General features: G+C 43.7%; 2 protein-coding genes across 3 annotated transcripts in view; both read left to right on the forward strand.

Moving 5' to 3' along the window:
- Nucleotides 1–378: 378 nt before the first annotated feature.
- spartb (spartin b) lies at nt 379–9,756 on the forward strand. The gene is given in 10 exon segments (XM_080503646.1): nt 379–522; nt 1,548–2,380; nt 4,634–4,831; nt 5,586–5,657; nt 5,659–5,697; nt 5,700–5,775; nt 6,380–6,574; nt 6,663–6,821; nt 7,728–7,818; nt 8,871–9,756. Coding segments are annotated over 9 exon segments (1,863 nt in total). The 5' UTR covers nt 379–522; nt 1,548–1,552; the 3' UTR covers nt 9,076–9,756.
- Nucleotides 9,757–14,046: 4,290 nt separating this feature from the next.
- The window catches only part of LOC308136210 (serine/threonine-protein kinase DCLK1-like), a gene marked incomplete at both ends in the record, with an annotated part of 17,915 nt that continues 9,586 nt past the window's right edge, over nt 14,047–22,375 (forward strand). For both annotated transcript variants that reach the window (XM_080504459.1, XM_080504460.1), the window contains 2 exons: nt 14,047–14,407; nt 14,513–14,868. In XM_080504459.1, the coding sequence (XP_080360585.1) occupies nt 14,047–14,407; nt 14,513–14,868 (717 nt within the window). The remainder of the gene's footprint in view (nt 14,408–14,512; nt 14,869–22,375) is intronic.

The raw sequence follows: 22,375 nt of genomic DNA on the forward strand, positions 1-22,375 counted from the left end.
ATGAATGTATAGAACATGTGAATGTGTGAATTAAGATTATGTCTGTTTTATGTCTGACAAAGAAACAGTTTCGAAGTGTGTTTTGTCTTTTTTATGTTATGTTGGTACTGATAGGCAAACCAGAGATTATGTTGTTTTTGCAGAGAATAAATTACCGGTAGTTTCTCCACACTTTAACGTCTTTACTTTAAATTAAACTGGGGATTGTGTTGGGGATGTTGCCGTTTGTAACTTTAACCACTAGATGGCGGTAAAGACTTACATTTACAGGAGTGAGCGCCTCCAGTGGTCAATGTGACAAACTACCAAAATAGTGATTAGAAAAAAAAAAACTGCTTCCGCATCCGGAAAAGCTTTTTTTTAATGACGTAATGAGTGGAAACAGCACGAGAGCTCTCACACGGTTCACCACGGAGTCCTGTAACCTTCCTGCTCACTCCACTCTACTTTATTATTATTAGTTATTTCAAGAGACGTCAGTCTCCAGATAGCTAACCGGCTATTGAAACTCTTCCCGGCGAGGTAAGCAGCGTTTGCTAACAGCAAGCTAATGCTAACTGCAACCCACTAAACATGAAAACAAATGTCTTTTCTTAGTGTTTTTTGTTCTGTATAAAGTTGTCGCCACATGGTGTGGCTGCTAAACTCAAACGATTCGAGTTGTTGGCGGTGTGGTTGTAACTTTGACCAGCAGGATAAGCTCGTTTTAGTCTTACTTTAAAAGACCCAGTTAAACCAGTTAAAACCAAAGAGTCATGACAGAGAAATCCTTCTTATGTGGCTTTTTTCTTCTTCTCAAGGTGGGGATAAAGTAACCAGGGGAACTGTGGAAATATAATCATTCTCATCATATCTAAATTAATTTGTTCAATCTCTGGTGTGGTTATTGAATCCTGCAACAATGAATGTGTTGATGGCTCTTTATTGCTGTTGCGTTTATGGATTTATGAGCACAGAACAAATGATATGTAATTTATAAAAAGGATTGTAATTGTTAAATGTGAAAATAACTGAGTTTAAAGATTTAAGTTGTTGCTATTTGCTTGTTCCTGGTTTTGAAATCCACCCAAAATCTATACATATTTGTCTCTTTGTACTATTTGGACATCATTCATTGTAGAATAACTGCATGCTTTGAGAATAGAATAGCGATATTTATATATAATTGACAACATCTCGATATGATTGGTGTTTTCCCATCTCAGTGTTTGCATGTGACATTGTAACTGCATGACTGTAGATTTTATTTAATTTTTTAATTGTTTCCGACTGGCGAGCAGCAGACGTTTAATCATTTAGCCGACTAATCACATGCTTCCCTGATTAGTGCATAATGCAATGTCATCCCGCGGCTCAGGTCTGACCCTGTGACGGGCCGTATGTCTGACGCCCCCGCTCTATACTGTGTGCTTTGTGGCCCCATGAATACGTTTGATTATTGCTAAGTGAATAGAGGGTCTGGCTCATTGTCCTCTGTCTCCGGCTTCCCTCCACTCCCCCCGTCCAGCGTCTGACTTGTAGCATTTCAAAACTGTCTGTTGTTCCAGAGGGAATGGAGAAAGCGAAACAGGACGCCTTTGACAACGCCAGACTCCAGGTGATCAATGACGGCTACACGAGGGCCTTCGAGTGCCTCAACCAAGGCCTCACGGCGGACGAGGCCGGCGACAAGCCGCTGGCCCTGGAGCTCTACAAGCGGGGCCGGAAGCACCTCCTCCGGGCCATCAGCGTGCCGGCGCAGGGCGAGGAGTGCTCGGGCGGCTCCTGGGACACGGCCAGACAGATGCAGCACAAGATGCAGGAGACCCTGAACAACATCACCACTCGCCTGGCGATCCTGGAGACCAGCTCCGACGAGGCATCGGCCTCTGCGCCGAGCTCTGGCAGTGTGGCAGGACCCACTGCTCCGGCCGTGTCGGGACAGACGGAACTCTACCCAAAGCTCCACGCCGAAGACGAGCCCGGGAGGCCAGCTCCACCGAACATCCGTCCACCGGACGGACAGCCGGCCGGAGCTGTGGGTGGCGCGTGCCCGCCTCTCTCGCCCTCCAAACACCCGGCGCTCTCACCCGAGCAGCCTCCGGCGTATTCCCCGCAGGCGGCCGACGGCCACCTCTCCATCTCCTACGGGACGGATTCGGGGGAGATGTCTCTGGTCGGAGAGGAGTTCTACAGCCGTACGTCTAACTCCACGCCGTCACCTCAGAGCGTGGGCGAGGAGGGAGAGGAGCTGATCTACATCCCCCACGGGGTGCAGATATTCTTCGTCACCCCCGAAGGCCAAGTGAGCGCGCCGTCGTACCCCGGCTACCTGCGGCTGGTGAAGTTCACCAGCGACCACTCGGGGAGAGTTCCCGCTCGACCTCCCGCTTTTCTGCAGGTAAGAACAAGACGGAATCAATCGGCCGACCAATCAAACTTTGATTGCGCTGCATTGTCCATTCAAGATTTTTAATATAAAGTGTTTCCCAGTGGACTGACTGGCAGGGACACAAACAGGAAAAATACATGCAAACTCACTCATCTACGATATAGAATGATGACATCACAATGATCAGTGGAAGTGACAAATGGAAGGCCTTGCTTAACAAACCTCATAAATACATTACGATACATACAATAAGTTTTATTCCTCAGAAAATCTAATCAACACATTAGATTGTGAAATCAAAAATGTTGGCTCATTTTTGACTTCCATTGCAGCTTCACATCTAAAAAAAAATTGTTTATAATCCACAGAGAGTAAAATATAGGTTCATCATATGTTCATAAGCTTTGCAAATCAATGCATTCTTATTTATAAAAAGGGTTCAAATCGTATGAATGTAAAGCCTCAAGACACTGTTGTGACCGCGCTTCTCTCTTCTTGCCCTTTAGCCTGATTTTGTAAGATGTTTACTGGATTCACTCGCATCGATGAGGAGTGAGTCATCAGTAAGAGGAGATAGACGCGTTAATGATCAATATCCCCTTACGTTGTAGACTTTAAAGTGGCGGGGGATGTTGTCCGCCTGCTAATCCTAATGAGTTTACGGCCGTGACGTTGCCCTGCGGGGAAACCCCACATTAGATCCGCTCCAGTCCTCATGACTCCTTTCTGGTTTTTATGTGGGAAGTTGTCACACAGACACAGCTTCTTTTTCAGTTTTCACATGCGAGGAGTACGAAATGCAGCCACAATTCTTTCGAGTTGTTTCATCATTTTACGTATCTGAGCTCTTGTATGAAAGCCCACACACATTATGTGGCTGCATTCATAAATTGAGGCGTCGCAATGGATTGAACCTGCAAAATAAAAAAAAAAGAGAGAGAGACTCGCCATCTTTTGGGTACTTTTCGGGTGAAAATGGATTTATAGCAGAGACTTCGTCAATGCAAGGGGGTCGGAAAATACTGCAGACGCGTCATATCAGTGAATTATCAATGAATGCTCTCTGACTAGATCACCCTGTTTAGACCCGCATGTTGTAAACACAACAAGATGCGGTGCGATAAGAAAACGTCAGCCGACGCTCTTTTTTTTTTGACGGATTAATCTTCTGTCTTATCGAGACTCTTTGTGGGTTTGGACACAGACTTTTGCCCCGCTGTCCTCTCTTGTCGACCGCAGGTCATGAGACTGAAATCTGACTCCTCGGTGGGGAATTTCCCAGGTGCTGCAGCCAGTGGCCGACATCAGAGTCTTGCATGAGTGAGAGTGGTTGTGTAAACCTTTTAATCCAGTTAGAGGAGACTAACCAGACGACGCAGCCGTCCTCCGACTGTCGGACGTCTGACATGTTTCACTCTCTTGTCCTCATCAGAATCATGTTAGAATCATCTTTTTAGGTTGAAAATAAGAAAAATAAAACCACTTAATGTGTTTATGATATCATCTTTATAAGGAACATATGGGATGAGTTGGATTAATACATTCTTAAATGTCTAATATGTTTGGGAATCATTGAAAAGGACTTAAGAAGCTGTTTGACAATTATTTAAGTTAATTGGGAACAGGTCAGTCGCTTTTTGGTGTAATAATTCCAGAAAAAAATGTCCTCAATGTAAAAATTAAAGTTATGTACAGTAATCTAAAGTTACGATGAGACTTGGAGAGACCAGGACTGGTTCTCCACCAAGATCTCACATCATGAGCTCAGGAAGACCTAAAGAAGCCTCTGCCCGTGAACACACATCACCATACAGCTGCACTATGCAAAGAGGGATTTCCAGAAACGCTGTCGTCTTCTCCGAGTCGAGACTTTGGGTTGTTGTCTCATGCAGATTAAACAGGAAAGAGAACATCGATAAGGAAGCGATGCTTCGATCGTGACAATGTCTCCTTCATGAAAGGCCAATTGTATTTCTCCAAGACCAGATTCAACCCGCTCCCACTCCAAATCCACTACAACAGCAAAGCTTCACGGTCGAATACCTTCTGAAGCCTCATCATAAAATTAAAAACCCACTAAAAGCTCTAAAATCCTGCGTCAGACGAGAATAAGACGACTTTCTTCTCTTAAAACTGTCACCGCCGGTCTGCTCACCTCGCACACGGTTACTTTTTATTATTATTTAGGAGCCGTTTTGTATTCCTCCCATCAGTTCCTGCAGCATTGCGTGTTTCCTGAAGCGTTCTCTCCGACTGCGGCAGGTGTGCGACTGGCTGTACCCCCTGATGGCCATGAACTCCCCGGTGCTGCTGTGTAACACCGGCGTCTTCATGTTCCCCGACATGATGGCCCCGGCCACGGGGTACTACGTGGGCGTGGTGCTGTCCTCCGAGCTGCCCGCGGCGGACCGCGAGCTGTTTCAGGACCTCCTGTCCCAGATGACGGATCTCAGGGTTCAGGTCAGTTGGGTCTGTGACGCGACAAAACGCACACATTCATCATATGCGACACGAACTGCTGACATTTTGCCCCATGATGCATCGAGCGTGAAGACGCACACCTCAAAAATGTGACCACTTCATTAAATGAGGCTTTCTGAGCATATATTTACTGATAAAATGAAGGCATGAAGTCAGTTATTTTTCATGATTATTAATAATCCAAGCAGAAAACTGCACCTGCTGATTACACAGTCCTTTTTTTTTTTTTTTTTTTTCCCCTCCACTGCATGACATGAAAACTCTTTCTCCTGCTCCATTCTAATTTGGCACTCCTCCCAAAGTTCCCCCTGCCTCAGCATTGTGAGGATTTGACAGAGGCAGGTGAGGGGAATTAATCAGTTCTAATGCTCTTATCTGCTGCGGCTGGAACAACCTCAAAGACGAGCGCCAGTTCAGACAGGATGATTGTGGAGGCGCAGGTTGGAAGCGGTGCCAGAAAAAGGTCATTTCTGATGAAGGCAGGTAGGCTGGTTATCTTCTCCGATGGACGCGATGCCCCGTCACAAAGTAAGCACTTTTGCGGTTGGTTCTATTTTTGGGCCAAAGAGGCGATTTGGTTCGACCGCACGCAGAAAAACAAATGGCACATTGTTACGGCCGAGTGAGAGGCGGTATTGTGCGCGTTTGTTGGGTTTCTGGTGCATCCGATCGGAGACGTACACGACTCTCTCAAAACGCATTCAACCCAAAACTGATGTGTGTTTGTGGCCAGGATCCAGATGAAGCTGCAGGTAGCATTAACCTCAGCCAGAAGGTGTCGATTGTTGCACCGGAGGAGACGGCGGCCGCGGCAGGAGGAGGAGGAGGAGGAGGAGAAGGAGGAGGGGCGGCGGCGGCGGCGAGCGCGGAGGAGAAACCTCTGCCCGAATGGAGTGAAAAGGTGGCCAGTGGCATCCTGACAGGTGAGGGCCGCCACGTATTTTTGAAGCTTTTTAGTTTAGAGATATGAATCCACTCGCTGGGGGATTTAGGCTTCTCATTTCTGAGGAACAGGTTTGATTTGATACCGGACTCCCCTCCTGACACACCTCATACTGGGGGACTCGAACCAGCAACCTTCTGCTTCAAAAGCTTTAAATTTACAGTGCAAAACACACTCTTTTGCTAAATGATGAAGGGTATAGGGTCTGGAATTTAACATCGTATTTTGAGTTTATGCAATAAATTGGTGTATTAAAGTTTATGATGATTTATGTTTATTTTGAAGGTAAATGTGTTTTTTTTTTTTTTTTTTACTCCAGACGACTTTGGTTTGGTTTGAAGCTGGCAAATATGATATCCCCGAACGCTCTGTTTACACAACGGTGTTCTCAAGTGAAAACGCTTCCATTGCCTTTGGGCCTTTATAAAATGGGAATAACTTTATTCATATGGAATTTTTTCATTGCAGCGGTTCCCGTCAGAGAGAGCGCTGTCGTCATTACAGGACATTAAATTGTGACTTCTAAATAGCACGGTCGAAATCGGACATAATACCTCGGGACTTGCTCTGTGTTCCCCCGCCAGGTGCGTCCTGGTTGAGCTGGGGTCTGGTGAAAGGAGCCGAGTACACCGGCAAAGCCATCCACGCCGGGGCGTCTAAACTCAGGGAGCACATCACCCCGGAGGACAGACCCGCCCACGTCAGCCCCACGGTCACCAAGAGCCTCCACGTCGCCAAGCAGGCGACGGGAGGAGCCGTCAAAGTCAGCCAGTTCCTGGGTGAGCACGTCCCACCGACTCAGCAGCGTTCCCCTGACCTTGCGCCGGGCGGAGCGTCCAAGTCAGTAACGCTGTGGCTTCACTGCAGTGGACGGGGTGTGCGCCGTCGCCGGCTGCGTGGGGCGGGAGTTGGCTCCGCACGTGAAGAAGCACGGAGGCAAGCTGATCCCAGAGTCCATGAAGAAAGACAAGGACGGCCGGTCCAACATAGACGGGGCCATGGTGGTGGCTGCCAGCGGAGTGCAAGGTACCGTGCTGTTTGTCTTTCACGTGGTCGGGGAGTGGCGTGGGCTCCTGACCGGGGCTTTCACACCACCGGGTTTCCAGGTCAGTAAAGTTGTTAGTGGCTCCTGCAACCTGCAGCTCGGTATTGTAGGGTTTCCAACCAGGATATCACAAAGACGAAAAAGGAAAATCTTTTAAAAAAAAAATCCTGGTCAAACCTGAAACTCTCAATCAGTGGATTTAAGTGTTTTCAGTTCACATTCAGCCCACTTTTATCTTGAGAGGGCCAGACTGGTAAAATAGTACCATAATAACCTTTAAATGCTGGAAGGTTTTCTTTGTTGTGGTGCTGAGTATGCTTGATGAAAATTTAAAAAAAGAAGCAATATTAATACTGAAACTGATCTCAACCTCAACATGAAGCAAATTTAAATGAAACTTTGAGTACAGTGGAATGCCTAAAACACTTTTCCAGCTGTTAATTATGCATGTTTTCATGAACTCGGACCATGTTAGGCCACTTCATGTGGTCTCTTTGCTGTCGAGAGTGCAGCAGCAGCATATTTAGCCCGACATCATTATCCACTTGTTAATATTGATTTAAACAAACAAACAATAAAGAACAGAGTGACTTGACTCTTAACACCCTATATTTTCCTTTTCCTGTCATGTCAGCATAAACATGGCCGCCTCCTACTTGTTCCGCTCAAATAGTCATGAAATAATGCCACAATAAATCAGTTTACATTGAGGTCTAATGACCATTCTGCTGCTCATTGACAGATCTGAAAAACAGATTAAAACATTTTTTTTGTTTTTTTTTTCTCCAGTGGAGTTGTAGTTTTTTTTTTTTATTGGTGAAATACAAATGTGGTGTGAAAGAAACCGCAGTTGGTCCACGCGTTGTGACGGCTCTGGATGTGTGCAGGTTTTGCCACCATGTGGACGGGATTGGAAGTCGCGGCGAAGGACATCGCTTCCAACGTTGCCTCGGAAACCGTCACCACCGTCAAACACAAGTAAGTCTCTCCTGCAACTTTGAATCTCCTGTCTGACCGCCGTCGGAGATGGAAACTTTAGTTTATTGAGCGATTTTTTTTTTTTTTTTTTAAATTTTGGGACTCGCCCATCAGGTTTGTGATGTGTGTTTTGCAAATGGCCTCCGGCGCGTAACGACGAGCACCGCCACATTTCTTCACTCTCACACTGCTCTTCAATTCTTTCTTTCTGTTGTTGTTGTTTTACAGATTTAGGGGGCTACAAATTGCCTGTGACCCACCTAATGAGAACAACAGTAATGTTTTGTAATCGCACATATTCAACTCTTTACGCCACTAATCACACGACACGAGCCTCCTTCCTCTGGTGACTTCGCTCCCACCGCGCACACTTTCATTCACCTCCCTCCTTCCCTTCTGGCTGATCACGTCAACTGCGTCAGATAATCAAGCTGCTCTTGTGATTATGTGACGCGTGTCCTCATGATTATCACCTCAGACTTGATTGCTGATTTGATTTACTGATTGATAATTCTCTGTTTGTCCCACAATGGGGACATTTACGTTGTTGCAGCAATAAAATGAACATGGGACAATAGTAATAAATATTAAAAAACAATTGTAGCAATAATGCAGACAGAATAAAATAACCATGACAGTATTTCAGTGATTGGATCGAGTCTCAGAGATTATCATTGTACAGAATAAATATAAGGACCCTTTTCACATTATGTCAACAGGATAATGATAGGAATAATGAATTTAGTAGTTTTTTTTAACCTAAATGTCTGGTTATCTGGTGTAAATCCCCTATTTGATGCCTGATTTGACAAAATCTAACAGTCAAGCCAAATACAGAGAGCAGAAACCACAGTATTAATTCTTATCGTGAGATATTAAAACCTGATCCTGGCAGAAACATCTTGATGGTGCACTGGCAGGGTGTCTCTCTCCCCCCCCTCTCACATGGAGCATGGCAGCTTTACAATCCTCATTCCTTGCATGCTAATCGACCCCCCCCTCTCCCTCCCCCTCCCCCTTGCTCTGACCTCACACTCGATCTGACCCTGAAGGTACGGGGCGGCGGCGGGACTCGCCACAGACCACGCCGTCAATTCGGCCATGAACGTCGGCATCACCGCCTTCAACATCGACAACCTGGGGATCAAAGCCGTGGTGAAAAAGACGGGCAAGCACACGGCGCAGGCCATCCTGGAGGACTACAGGATTCAGGACAAACCAGAGGACGGCAAGCAAGTGTCCAAAGTGGATAAATAACCGGTAGCATCCTGCCTCATTCCCTTATGCCTTAAAACTCTATTTGTATTTTCTATCACAAAGATCTATATTTAATAATTTATAGAGTGCGTCCTATATTTACAAGATGACATCTATTATGTGCATATCTTCTAGTTTGATACACCTTCTGAGCACTTTAATAATTTTTTTTTTTTCTAACATAGACTTTAAAATGAATGTAATGGACCTAAATGTGACGTAACAGCTTATTGAACCCAAAGCAAAACTATATAGAAAAATTTATTTAAATGGTGCGTTGATGTATGATGTAACATTAACACTGCTGTATTAGGAAAGCATTAAATGGTTTGTGTAATTTAATTATACTTTTAAATTCAATATAATTCAGACAGAATATTTGTCATCTACACTGTTTTTCATTTGCAGGTTAATAAGATGTTTTTCTTTAAAATGGTAATCATTACTGTATCTTGTTGGATCTTCAGTTGAAGGAATTAAAGTCAAATGACAACTAAATATTTGTGTAGTGTTACAATCAGTGCAGGCGTCTTATCATCCACTTAATTTTTTTTTTTTTAGTATTTGAAGAGTTCAGAGTTTGTCTTCGGTCGATTTCTCCAGCTTTAAACTGATCAGGTCCAGCTGCAAACCAAGATTCTTCTGCCTCAAACACTTCAATAAAATTAAAAACTAATGATGGAGCAGTTGTTTTCCTTATTGAGAGCACATCGGAGCGGGATGGATAAAAGATGGCAAACGGTTGAAATCCAGATTATCACGCAGACCAGAGCAGATCGTAGTTTTAAAATGTTAAATATGGGAAGTTGAGTCTGAATCACTTCTTCCCAATGTCAGCTCTGCAATTGTGAATGATTGGAAAGAAGTCAAGCATTCTTTTATTTGGAGTCGGAAACCTTCCGTCTCATGTCACATTAACCTTTTGAGTTTCTTTTTGTGGAGTTATAAACTCAAATCAAACAGATGCACTGTTTTGATGCAAAATAAATGTCTCAATAAATTCATTTTATTAAATGACGGATCCATTTACAGATTTGACAATCTTCACGTGGTTTCACACTTTTAACAGTGTGTTGCGTTCCTTGAGTAAACCTCAAACATATGAGGAAGGTTGATATCATTTATGTGAAACGTATTTATGATTAACAAAACCATATTATTGGTGGGACACCGTTTCGGACGAGAGGATGGTGTCAACGAGGCTCGCGTCAGGGAAGCTGAAGTTCTCGCTGCTGCTCTCCAAAAGCAAGTCCAGCCAGAAGGAGCCGAGCTCGGCACGCGGGGCGTCGGCGAAAGGGTCCCCCTCCATAATGTGGACCTCCGACACCTGGTGCGCCTCGTTCCAAGGAGTCTGGCCGTCAGGGCTCAAAGGTGCAGTTTGAAGTTTCGATGCGAAAAGCTGGCGAGTGAAATCTGCGGCGTGGACGGAAGGACTGACCCCCTCCGGGTCCGTGCGACTCTGCTCAGACGGAGCAGAGAACCCTATGGCGGCGCTCTGCTCGGGCGAGTTGCACTGATGGCCAAGGCCCGCTGATGGGAAGACACTCACTGGCCCCAAGGAGCCGTCCCACGGCGTCTGGCTGGAAGACGAGCCCGGGCCCACCTGAGGGACGCCGGATTGGCTGATCGTCGCCGAGGCGACGGCCCACGAAGCCGGGCTCATAGACGCGGAGGATGGCTTTATCCAGTTATTTTCCACAAACGGAAATGAGTCGGGGAGGAATTGATCCTGTTGCACGGGCAGCATTTGTCCCCAGGGGACGGTGGACTTGTCCAGCAGTATGGGCGGGGCTCGCACGGCGGTCAGGATCTCGACCGGAGGAAGCATCTGAGCCCCCGGCGGCGGTTTGGGAATGATCGTCGGGAGGCAATTCACTCGTCTGCCGGTCTTTTTTTGGGAGTTTCTTGCTGGGACATAATCTAAAACTGAAAACAATATATTAAACTCAGACTGCACCCAAAGTAATAATAAAAGTTAAAAAAAATAAAACAGATACCCCTTTTTGACTTCTTTGAAGCTGGTTTTCCCCTTTCGGCGGCATTTCTCTTTCGCCTGACAGTTTTACTGTAAACCAAACATTTTATTCTCTATTAAAGAATAAAAAGGGGGGGAAAAAAACAACTTCAAAATAAAGTTGCTCATGTACCGCTCGTAACATTTCTTCTGTGACTTCGAGACTTTACACAGGGAGGAATTCTTCTGAACAGCTTCATTAATCTGTGCCAAATAAAGACAATCGATTTATCATTTGACCTTGAATATTGACAATAGGAAGAACCGGACCTACTTTTGAGAGAAGACTTGGAGGCAGAGTCTCCTGCAGGTAACTCACGTAGTGCACCGTGAGCTCCAGTGTGGTCGCTATGTCTAAAGGCCCCTCAGCAAAAGGTAGAAGGCGACATATTCGCTGACACGGCGTCTTGATTTGAAGCCTGCGGATACATGTCAGAATATTTCGTGGACTTTTGGGGAATTTCATGCAAAACTCCCACTGGTGAAACCAAGAAGTCTGACCTCCGTTTGTGCTCCTGAGAAGAACGGAGAGAAGTCTGCTGCTCACGTTTCTGGACAGACGGGACACGCCTCTCTCCCACGTCTTCATCTTGAACCTCAGCCTTCAAACTCAAGAGAAAAAAGGCTTTTCTGAGATTGCTGAAAAGATTTAGTTCAGGGCTGTCAATCATATTCTCCCAGCCTGTAAAAACTTCAGATAAGAGCAACTTGAATGAAGACTCTACACAATTGGACATGTTTTCACTTTAACATGTTCATCTCTGTAAAGAATCTGGAAAAGTATTTATGGTGCAAAAATACATTTATTTTCATTTGTGTGTCATATTACAGTATTATAAATGAAGTATTTCTACAGCCTTAAACATGTACATGTTCACAAATGTAACCTCGTTTTGATGCCAATTCCACTTTAAGGTCACCCTGCAGGCCAAAAGTGACCTGAAACACCACTTTTATTTTGTGGGTCATATGTTTGGCATCCCTGATTAGGCAAAGATTAAAAATAAATAAATAAAGGAGAAAGAAAGGTTCTTACTGTTCAGGGGCTAATGTTTCATAAGATTGGAGTGACATAATCCCAGCCTTGGCATCCGTTTTATCTAAAAATAAAACGGATGCTTAATATTCCTTTATAACACTTTTTAAAAAATGTTAAATGTCTTGCAACTTACATCCTCAGCTAAAGTATTCACTAAGAATATGCATGGAAAAGACAACAAGCCTGATTGTTTGCTTCTAGAGTGATTTGATTAGATACAAGAGCAATACAGGTTCTCATAACCCAGAAATCTGCCCAGTATTTTTAGGACTATTAGCTAATTGCCTGATAAACAAACCGTCAATTATCTTCCAAATTTTAAAAATAACACTTATGGCTTTATTTGGCCAGATGAACCAGAGCCAAAATGTAATGCAACTCTTGGCATCATATTGAACTAAAAAAAAAAAAAAAGAAAAGAAAGAAAAATAGAAATGCTGATACTCATAAAACTTGAAGCCATGGATCTGAAACCTTTAATTTTAATTGCACACACAAAGTTTCGCCTGTGGACAAATGAGTCTGCACCTCAGATCTCGGCTTGAAAAACGTGTCAATTACCCATTAGACGATCTTCTGCTCATGTTTAAGTGGTGTTCATCAGGGTTTGGCGTTGAATCCGTCCTCAGGTCCCACAAACTGTCTTCAGGCTCCGGGTGTCCAATTAATCACCTTCATGACCCTCACCTGTGTGTGTGAGTCCAATCATGCTTCTTCTTCTACTTCTTCTTCGGATTCGGCGGTCTCGCCGCATCACCGGCGTTTCGGCTGCCACCTACCGGATGTGAGTTAAATTTCATTGCGAGTCTGAGAAATCTCGTAACTTTTCCCTCATTTGTCCACTCCTCCGTGTTCAGTATTGAAAACAGTAAATCCAACCGCTCCAAGGTCTTTGACATAAATATAATTGTGTCTGTTCTTAAGCCATTTACTTTCCTTTAATTTGTGTTTCCAGTAGTTTTTGTTGGTCAGACATACTCATTGTGGGTTGTTTTTTTTCAATCATTTATTCATACATCTATCAGGTTCGTTTTATGCTAACTTCCGAGTTGTCTTGTTGCCATGGAGATAACAACCGCTCAGCCAACATTGTTTTTTTTTAACATTTAATCATTCAAATATACATATTTATCAGAGATATATTCATTAGTCTATCATTCGGTTATTTTTGAGTTTGTTTTGTTTTTTTCTTAAAACGGTCAACCGTAACGCGTACGCGCTCCAGCAGCAACGTGCACGCGCACTGCTGGTACCCGACCGGTCCGATAAATCACTGCAATGGGAGAGGAGTGAGAGAGGGAGAGAGAGAGAGAGAGAGGGTAGGAGGAGGAGGAGGAGTGAGGCAGGAAAAGGAGAGGGAGGGTGTAGAACACCGGCTCCTGCCCTCGGCACACGGCAGAGTAGAACACGGCAGGAAGCCTCCATCACAGGGGCAACAAAGGGACGCATGGTTCATCCAGGACGGAGAACTGATATAAAACCTCGCCGCTAAGCAATAACGTTTGATTGCACCTCTTCTCTCCAAAACAAAAGGTAAGAAATTGCACCGGAAAAAAGAAAAAAAAACATATTTTCTCCCCCCCATGCTTGTTTTAATGCTCAATATGCTTTAAATTTAGACCTATAAGCAAGCTCATTGTGATAATGCTGGGTTACCTTCTGTTAATGCACGTGGATTTTATGAGAATGTAGTGGGGCACACCAGGGGAGCATGGAATGGGTGTGACACTTCAAAATGTATTCATTGTGCAGCAATTGCAGCAAGGCTTGTATAAGAGCTGCACCAGGTGTATAGAGCAACTGCACTCACATGGCACCAGATTTAAGTTAATTCAAGCTTATTGAGGTTTTTTTGGTTTTTTTTAATTCTTTTTTTGTTTTTAATTTTTGTCCCAGAGTGTAATTGCGCTGCACCATCATGGAGCTGGAGCATTTCGACGAGCGGGACAAGGCTCTGAGGTACACCCGGAGGGGCTCGAGGGGGAACGGGCTCCCCAGTCCCACTCACAGCGCCCACTGCAGCCTGTACAGAACCAGGACACTGCAGGCCCTTAGCTCGGAGAAGAAAGCCAAGAAGATCCGTTTCTACCGCAACGGGGACCGCTACTTCAAGGGGATTGTGTATGCAATATCTCAGGAGAGGTTCAGGTCTCTGGAGTCGCTGCTTGCTGACCTCACAAGGTCTCTGTCAGACAATGTCAACCTGCCCCAAGGGGTGCGGACCATATATACCATCGATGGGTCCACAAGGATCACCAGTATGGATCAGCTGGTGGAAGGTGAGCAGAGTGGTTTTATATATATATATATGTATCAATGAGATGATTCAGTCGTGAAGCTTGCCAGAATGATAAAAAATGCTATTTGTGTCTTTGATTCTGCAGGAGAGAGTTATGTCTGTGCCTCCATAGAGCCCTTCAAGCAGGTGGACTACATGAAGAACGTGAACCCCAACTGGTCGCTCGGTGCTAAAACCGCCGTCGCCGCCGCCGCCGTCCGAGACTTCTCCTCCCTCGGCAGTGCCAAGGCCGGATCTCCAGAAACCAGGGAGAGCAAGGACTTCATCAAGCCCAAACTGGTGACGATAGTCCGCAGCGGAGTGAAGCCCCGCAAGGCCGTACGGGTCCTGCTCAACAAGAAGACGGCGCACTCCTTTGAGCAAGTCATGACCGACATCACCGACGCCATCAAGCTGGACTCTGGAGTCGTAAAGAAGTTGTACACAGTCGATGGCAAGATGGTGAGTGTTCAGTTATCGCGTGTTTTTTAAAGGTGAATGGACCTTACTTATATGGCTTGTTTCGATTATTTAAGCACTCTTGATGCATTTTACATTATCAGTCATGTTCACACACACTCACACACACACACACACACACACACACACACACACACACACACACACACACACACACACACACACACACCAATATTTCCAACTCTGTTTCTAATTGGACTATAAAAGAGACAACAGTTAGAGATCCCCAAGTGAGAGTAAGCCAATGCATTTATCTTTTTAGTATGTTATTTTTTTCTTTATTTGGAGTCACTCAACAACAAATACAAAACGTTCACCTTAAAATCGACATTAGAAGTCGTCCTTTTCTTTTCTATTCTTTTTTTTAAATAAACTAGAATGAATAACACAAATGCAGAACATGCACAACAGAACATGGGATGTTTTACACTGTATGGAAAAGAAAAAGAAGAAATTACAAAAATGAGCAGTCAAAGTGGAATGTATTACAAAAAAACAATGAAAAATAAATAAATTAAATGAAAGACGGTCATTTTGGGGGAAATTAACTTTTTCCCAATCTTTCCAGATTGTGTTGAATTTTGCTTTCTGGAGCCTGATTGAGAAAGTGATTCTCTCCATTACAGAGATTTCGTAGGTGATATCATGCCATTCACTAACAGATGGGCCGTCTGGTTTAAGCCATTTTCTTGTTCTTGCCTTTCTGGCCGCTATTCAGTATTCCAAATAAGCACTTGCCATTTGTATTTGTGGATGTGAATTGTACCAATCCAATAAAGAATTATTTCCAGTTAAATTCCAATTTTTTCCCCCCAATTATAGCAACTATTTCTTTGTGGATCATGTGTCAGAAGGTAATTACTTTTGGGCAGGCCCGAAATAAGTGAAAGTGTTTGGCTTCCTGGGCTCCACAGTTCCTCCAACGATTAGTAGAGCCAGTGTGATGAGAACTTTGGACAGGAGTGATAAAGGATCTGCTCAAACTTTTCCAACAAAAATGCCCTCCATGAGTTTGAGCATGATATCCGCCGCTGAAATTCACAGCACTTTTCCCAGACTTCCGCCACAGTACGGCTATTGGTTTCTCGTTCCCATTTTTGTTTTATGTAAATGATGCTTGTTATTTTATAACCTCTCGAAGTGCTTCCCTCTTGTTTTGGAATAAAACCTCCAGCTTACCTGTGGATATCTTGTGCGACACATCGGTTGCTTCTGGTTGTTCCAAATCTCCTTCACAATCTAAAAACGTACATTTTGTGGTTAATTTGCTATTGTAATTTGTCCATAGATGTGAGTCTGTTTCTCTCTGTCCGCCCTGAGCTGGGATCTCGTCACGCTCGTACCCTGACTTCAGTTGCACTGCTGAGACGATTTGTTTTTGTATTGAAGCAGTGGGACTGAATGTTTATCTTTTAAAAATCATAGGTGGAGGAAGCAAAGTGGCCTGAATGATGTTAAGTGCTCCATACCTGAGGGAACAGGCACTCTTATCTTTTTTATTTTTTTTCCCCTCTGCCACTTTAGCATTAATTGCTCGCCACTGGGAAAAGACGGAAGTCAGCTTTTGTTGGAAGAGAAAGTGGAGGGAGGCTTGCCTCCTGTGCTTCTCTTTGTATAACACTTTGAGGACTCCGTATTCTGCTACTTTGACTTGTTCTGATAAATTCTCATTCCGAGTTCTGGCTGTCGTTTTTTTTTTTTTTTTTCGTAGCGCCGTCTCTAACGGGAGTTAATTTCAGTGCATTAAAAGAAATGTACTGTCCAGCTGGTCTGGTCTTGTGCTCCATTCATCGCTCTGAGAACTGCTTCCTTTTCCAGAGAGGCAGACGGCCCCGGAGGTTCAAAGTCACCTGGGAAAAATTGCTAAATGTATTTCGTGAAATGGGTTTCTAGGGCTCCATCTCATATCCCGACCAACAGCAGCACACTATGAAGTTGACATTCACTCAGGACGTCTGTGTGAGGCGGAGAGGAACAGACTGCATGCGTCTTTATTTCAGTACAGCCAGTCAGTGTTTCCATTGTTACACTTTGATGTCATTCTTGATACACGTACTATATTTTACATCCTACACCTCCCAATTGACGTATATTGGCAATTAAGCCAAAAGAAGGCTTTGCACCACTATACTAGGCTTTACGGTAGACTTCCAGCGTTCTGCAGTATGATCGTCCAGTCACGGATAAGATGGAGTGTCACACGGTTGTAACACAAGCGTTCCAGAAACGGTGACGGTGATCTGCAATGCTTTGATGAGGCGCAAATTTGAAACAAGATGACCTTTCTATCGCGACTTGGGTGGGATTTGAACTATCAACCTCACAACCCTGCTGCTGTAACCTCTTGGCCAGGGGCGTCAGACACATTTGAGTTCAGACGCCACATTACTAAACCGTTTTAGTACGTTTTTTCAGAGTATATGTGATGAAAATATCTATGTTTTAGCAAGACCAAACTGTTACGACAGAAAATGACTACAATCTCAACAGAAAGCCAATTTTAATGATGCCAAATACAGTGAAATGTCTCAAAATAATCGAAGTTCTCTCGCTAAAAGAAGTAGAATCACTCAGTTGTTCAGACAATCTAGTCGTCAGAGATTTAATCCATGAGCTTAACTGACATTTTGTAACTTTTCCGATCAAAATCTTTTATAGTGGCTATTTCAAAATGTAAAGTGAAATATCTATGAGACGCTTTGCTATTGGACAGCTAACTGGCAGCCGCACAAAGAATAGACGGAACACCCCTTTAAACCTGGCCGCTATCCTAAAGATTGTGAGTATCGCTGTGAGAAAGTACATTTTTCTTCACAGTCCCGGCTCCCTGGCTGCGCCGGGTCCGATGGTGAAATGGTTTCCTGAGCCGGTTGCTAAGGAACAGCCTCTGCGGCAGAGCGGTGCAGCAGTGATGTCAGGACCGGAGGTGTACTGTGAGAGCGCTCGCTCCATCAGCCTTATTATTACACATGGCGGCAGGACGGAGCACATGGGCTGAGGATTAATCCCAGAATAGGACTCATTGTGTGTCGAGGGAACAGCGGATTTATTTATTCATTTCGAACACAAACAAACAATGCTGCCATCACAGATCTTCTAAAATATATTTTTTTAAATGACAGTAGGTCTCATGATTGGGAGATTTCTATGGGTTTTTTTAATTTCTTTTTTTCTCATTCTACACACTACCTGCCATGACCGTTTCTGTTATTTCCTTTTCTCGTCACTAACTTGCTCGGCTCTGTCAGGATTTCTCAGCATTGCTTCTCCAGACGGCCACATGAACTCTCTCTGGCATCAGAGGACCTATTTTCATGGATGTTTAATGTCTGTCTGGAGGCTTTTGAGCCCACTTTGTAATGATCTTGATATTATTCATGTTTCATATATTATCCATGTCGTTTTCAGTAGTCTTGGTGATTGGCATGTTCAAGTGCATCGCCAGTGAAAAGTATTTTTTTCTGTTATTTATACACTCATAACATAAAACGTTTCAAGCATTTGTTTATACTTTGATTGTGATAATGGCCACTGCTTAATTTTTTAAAATTCTTTTCATATTATGAGATACGTTGTGTTTGAGTGACTTGTATCCTAACATGAGGTTACAAAACAGAAATGGCTCAATGCAACAATTTGACCCTATCTTGCGGCAGAAGATTATTATTATTAAAATTGGCTTCATGTTGAAATTGTAGTAATTTTCACTAGTGATTGTTTGGTTTTGCAAAAAATATAGATATTTTCATCTTGTATCCTCCGTGACACAACAAAGAAAACCTTTTAAAGTTTAAATGTTGTGGTTATTATGGCACTATTTTACCGGTTCAGCCCACTCGAGATGAATTTGGAGTGCATGTGGCCAGTGAACTAAACTGAGTTTGACGCCTCTGGTAGAGTTGGGTAATGAGATAGGAAATGTATAATGTCATTCAATTTTCTCCACCACCCAGATAAAGGTATGTCTAAAAGTGACTCATTTACTTTAGAAATACATATTGTACAATTAAAGCTGCTACTAGAATAAAGTAGGACAAATCTTTCATGCTTTCCCATTACGCCACTCATTTTTCTTTCTGTTTTATTCATTTTGGACCCGTGAGCCATGACTTTTATCAGTTGATCTGGTCTGTGGTGACTCTGCTCGATGCCTTCATGCTGCTGAGTCACTTTAAAATCCCCCTGGCATTCAAATCAAGTTTAACTACCAGCGTGTTAATGTTCTTTCAAAGCACCTTGTAAACCGTGGGGCCTTCTTGAAATGAGTGAATGTACTGTAACCCAGACGGTAATGGAATCAGGACACGCCACCGGCACGGCTCTAAGAAGCATGTCATGGTGGGACGTAACCTGGATACAATGCAGGGGACAGAGCGGTTCGAACATTTTTAGGGACCGAGCACGAAAGGCCAGGACCCTATTGTATTTCGTATGTCGGGGACCTGAGGCGGCCGCTTTGAGTCCAAATCGGACCCACTGGACACGCTCAAAAATGTCACCTAATTTGACATGCTCATCAAGACTGGCGGGGGAAAAAAAATCAAGTAGATGTAAAAATTAGCCCTCAGAGTGCCAAAATGTGCTCTAGCGCCACCTAGAAACACTGAAACGAATGAAAGGAATGTCGTAGAGCGATCAAACCAAAATTCACTTGTTCGTCTCGCCGAGGCCTAAAGATCACATGTGCAAACGCCATCTCCTCTGAGGAGATATCATATCGGCTGGAAGCAGTTACGAGCTCTGTGGTGGCCTGAGTGCCTGTGAGCAAACCTAACTGATGCTTCCCCGATTCATTTCTTCTCGTTGACCTTGACTCTGCTTTGGCCTGTAGTCTCTGATAAATACCACAATGGCACAATTCACTGAGAAATCGACTGTGTGTAATTAATTGATCGGAAATAATCATTCAGTCTGTCTTGCAGTGTCTGATTGTACTTCAGTTTGACTCTTGCCGTTCTGCTACTTTTCGGTGTTGAAGGATAATTATTTCCACTTTCCTTCCTGTAACTGAAGGGAATAAGTGAGGACGGGAGCGATGGGGAAATGTCTGGCTTTCCTCTCACCTCCTGCTGTGAGCTGGCTGGTAAACACAGAGCCGTGACGTCATCAGCCAGCCACATATTCGAGGATTGAAAAGATTTCCTGCCGCTTATCTTTTTTCTTTTGTTTTGTTTTTTTTTGTCTTGTGCCGCTATACCTAAAATAGAAAGCTGCACAAACTTTACAGCATGGGGAGTGAGGCATGTGAGCTGCATCGATTGTGATGCTGCAGTGGCACCGATTTGCCATTTTGCTTGTTGTAGTTAATGCCTACTTTACAGAATAAAAATATGTTAAATCACAGTATATTATAAATGATAAAAAAAAAAAAATCACTGACACAGTATGATCAATTTCATGCAATATAAAGAAAAACCCAAATGCATTTATGTTGTTGAACACTATTATTTCAAGTGTTATGGGGTTAATATGTGGTTTTATTTTATATGATCATCTCTGTTTCAGTGAGTCTCAGAGCTGAGAATCAAGAGTGATGACTTTTGAAACATTGACAGTCACGTTGGGTTGTATTTCGGTGAAACAAAATAGACTTAAAACTATTTGAAAATGGTGGAATAATAGGAAGCGGAATCGTGTTTTTCTGGCATCTCTTTGGGACCAACTGCAGTGTTTCGTCTCTCACCTGGTGAGTTCCTCCTGTCCACCAGAATATTTGCTCCACTGCATTTCTTTGCGTCCTGTATGGTCTTTATAACAGCTTTGTTTGGTTAGCTTTCGTAGCATGCAATAATTCCTCTGTAATTTAATTCAAGAATTTTCTGAGCAGCACTTTTACTTGTGGAAATCATAGATAAAACCCTGCCGATCAAAACCTGCATGGAATCCACCAGGATACTGGAAGTGTGTGTGTGCGTGTGTGTGAGGCGGCATAATGGAGCTGCAGTGTCATTTGGCCAGAAGGCACAAGTAATCAATGGGAGGCATCGCATTCACGCCTGACCCAGAGCAGCTGCAGCAGCCGAGGCTCCAGGTCGAACTCTTTCAGGGATTTAGGGTGAAGAAGGACTTGTTGACTGGGTGCACTATTTCTATTATATCTATTCACACTGCACCGAAATGTGACCCGATTCACATAAATGACTCATATCTGACCTGTTTTGTGACACTGTGAATGATGCAATTTCAGATTTTTTTTTTTTCACACCAGACCCGAGGCCTCGATCAAATGTGGTACCAATTCAGATAAATGAATGGTGAAGTTTTTCGCGACTGCCTCGTCATTTACATATGGCTGACGTCACGAATTAGCGCCGGAGGAAGCAGCTCAAGATGTTAAAAGCTGCACTCTTTTTTTTTTTTTTTTTTTCTGTATCTCATTCCTTTCCCTTGTCATTTTGTGTAGATTTTGTCAGCTCCTATTGCACAACTCCTTGACAATGGAGTTACACGCGCTGATTATGACAAGTTCTTTTACAGTTTTCACATGATTTCTACACAGGCTGAGACTTGGGCTGTTTTTTTCCTTGAGGTAGTTGGCGTTTACGCTGTGTTTTGGGCTGCAAACGGTGAGAACTGAGCATCGGGACCTGCAGTGTGAGTCTTTCACACAGTCACCGTCTTTCGCAACAATGCGGTTGGGGGACTTTGCTCCGCTTTGGGACGGCTCACGCAGTTGATCAAGCACTATATAAGTGAAGTCCGTTTTACCATTTTAGAATTTGAGTTGCTTTTTACAGCTGCGGTTTGCGATTGTTATACGACTCCAAACTGCAGCTCTTGTACTCTCTACTGGTGGGCTTCTATTATAAATGATGAACTTGTATCAGGTCTCGTTGATGCAGGTGGGAAGTGTCGGCCGGCTTGAGACTTGGTCCCAGATTAACAGATGGGCTGTGATTCTTAGATTTCCATAATATTACCTTCCTCTTCTCTTTAGGCACTCCCGTTCCTTTCTTCTTTTTTTTTTCATGAGGAGGAGGAGGAGGAGGAGGAGGAGGAGGGTCAGGGTCAGGGGCCTTCATTGCAGATCAGGGAGCATTTCTGGGCCCTTTAATGTTTTTGTAGCCGAATGACCTTTAGCCGTTTGGTTTGCTTTGGCTACTGGTTACGTTTTATCCCTTTTATGACGAAAGTGGCTGGAACATTTTTTTACTTTATGGTTGTAAAATGGAAAAAAAAATAAAATAAAATTGCAATAATTGATTGCTTCTGCCTTTTTACTAAGATTACCTCAATTTTCAATATTATTATATCATATTTCATATGATTGTGTGTGTGAAAATCATGTTATTAATGTGTGGATCTGGCCTGTGATTGGACGTTCATGCAGCAGAAGCCCTGAGGTGGTTCCTGCTCTAAGAAGTATTGGTACATCTGAATGAAGGCTGACATTTAAGAGGGTTAATGGGCAGTGGCACGGCTTCCTCGTCTCTCTCTCTCTCTCTCTCTCTCTCTCTCTCTCTCTCTCTCTCTCTCTCTCTCTCTCTCT

Source organism: Blennius ocellaris, assembly GCF_963422515.1.
Source record: "Blennius ocellaris genome assembly, chromosome: 2".
NCBI classification, from domain to species: domain Eukaryota; kingdom Metazoa; phylum Chordata; class Actinopteri; order Blenniiformes; family Blenniidae; genus Blennius; species Blennius ocellaris.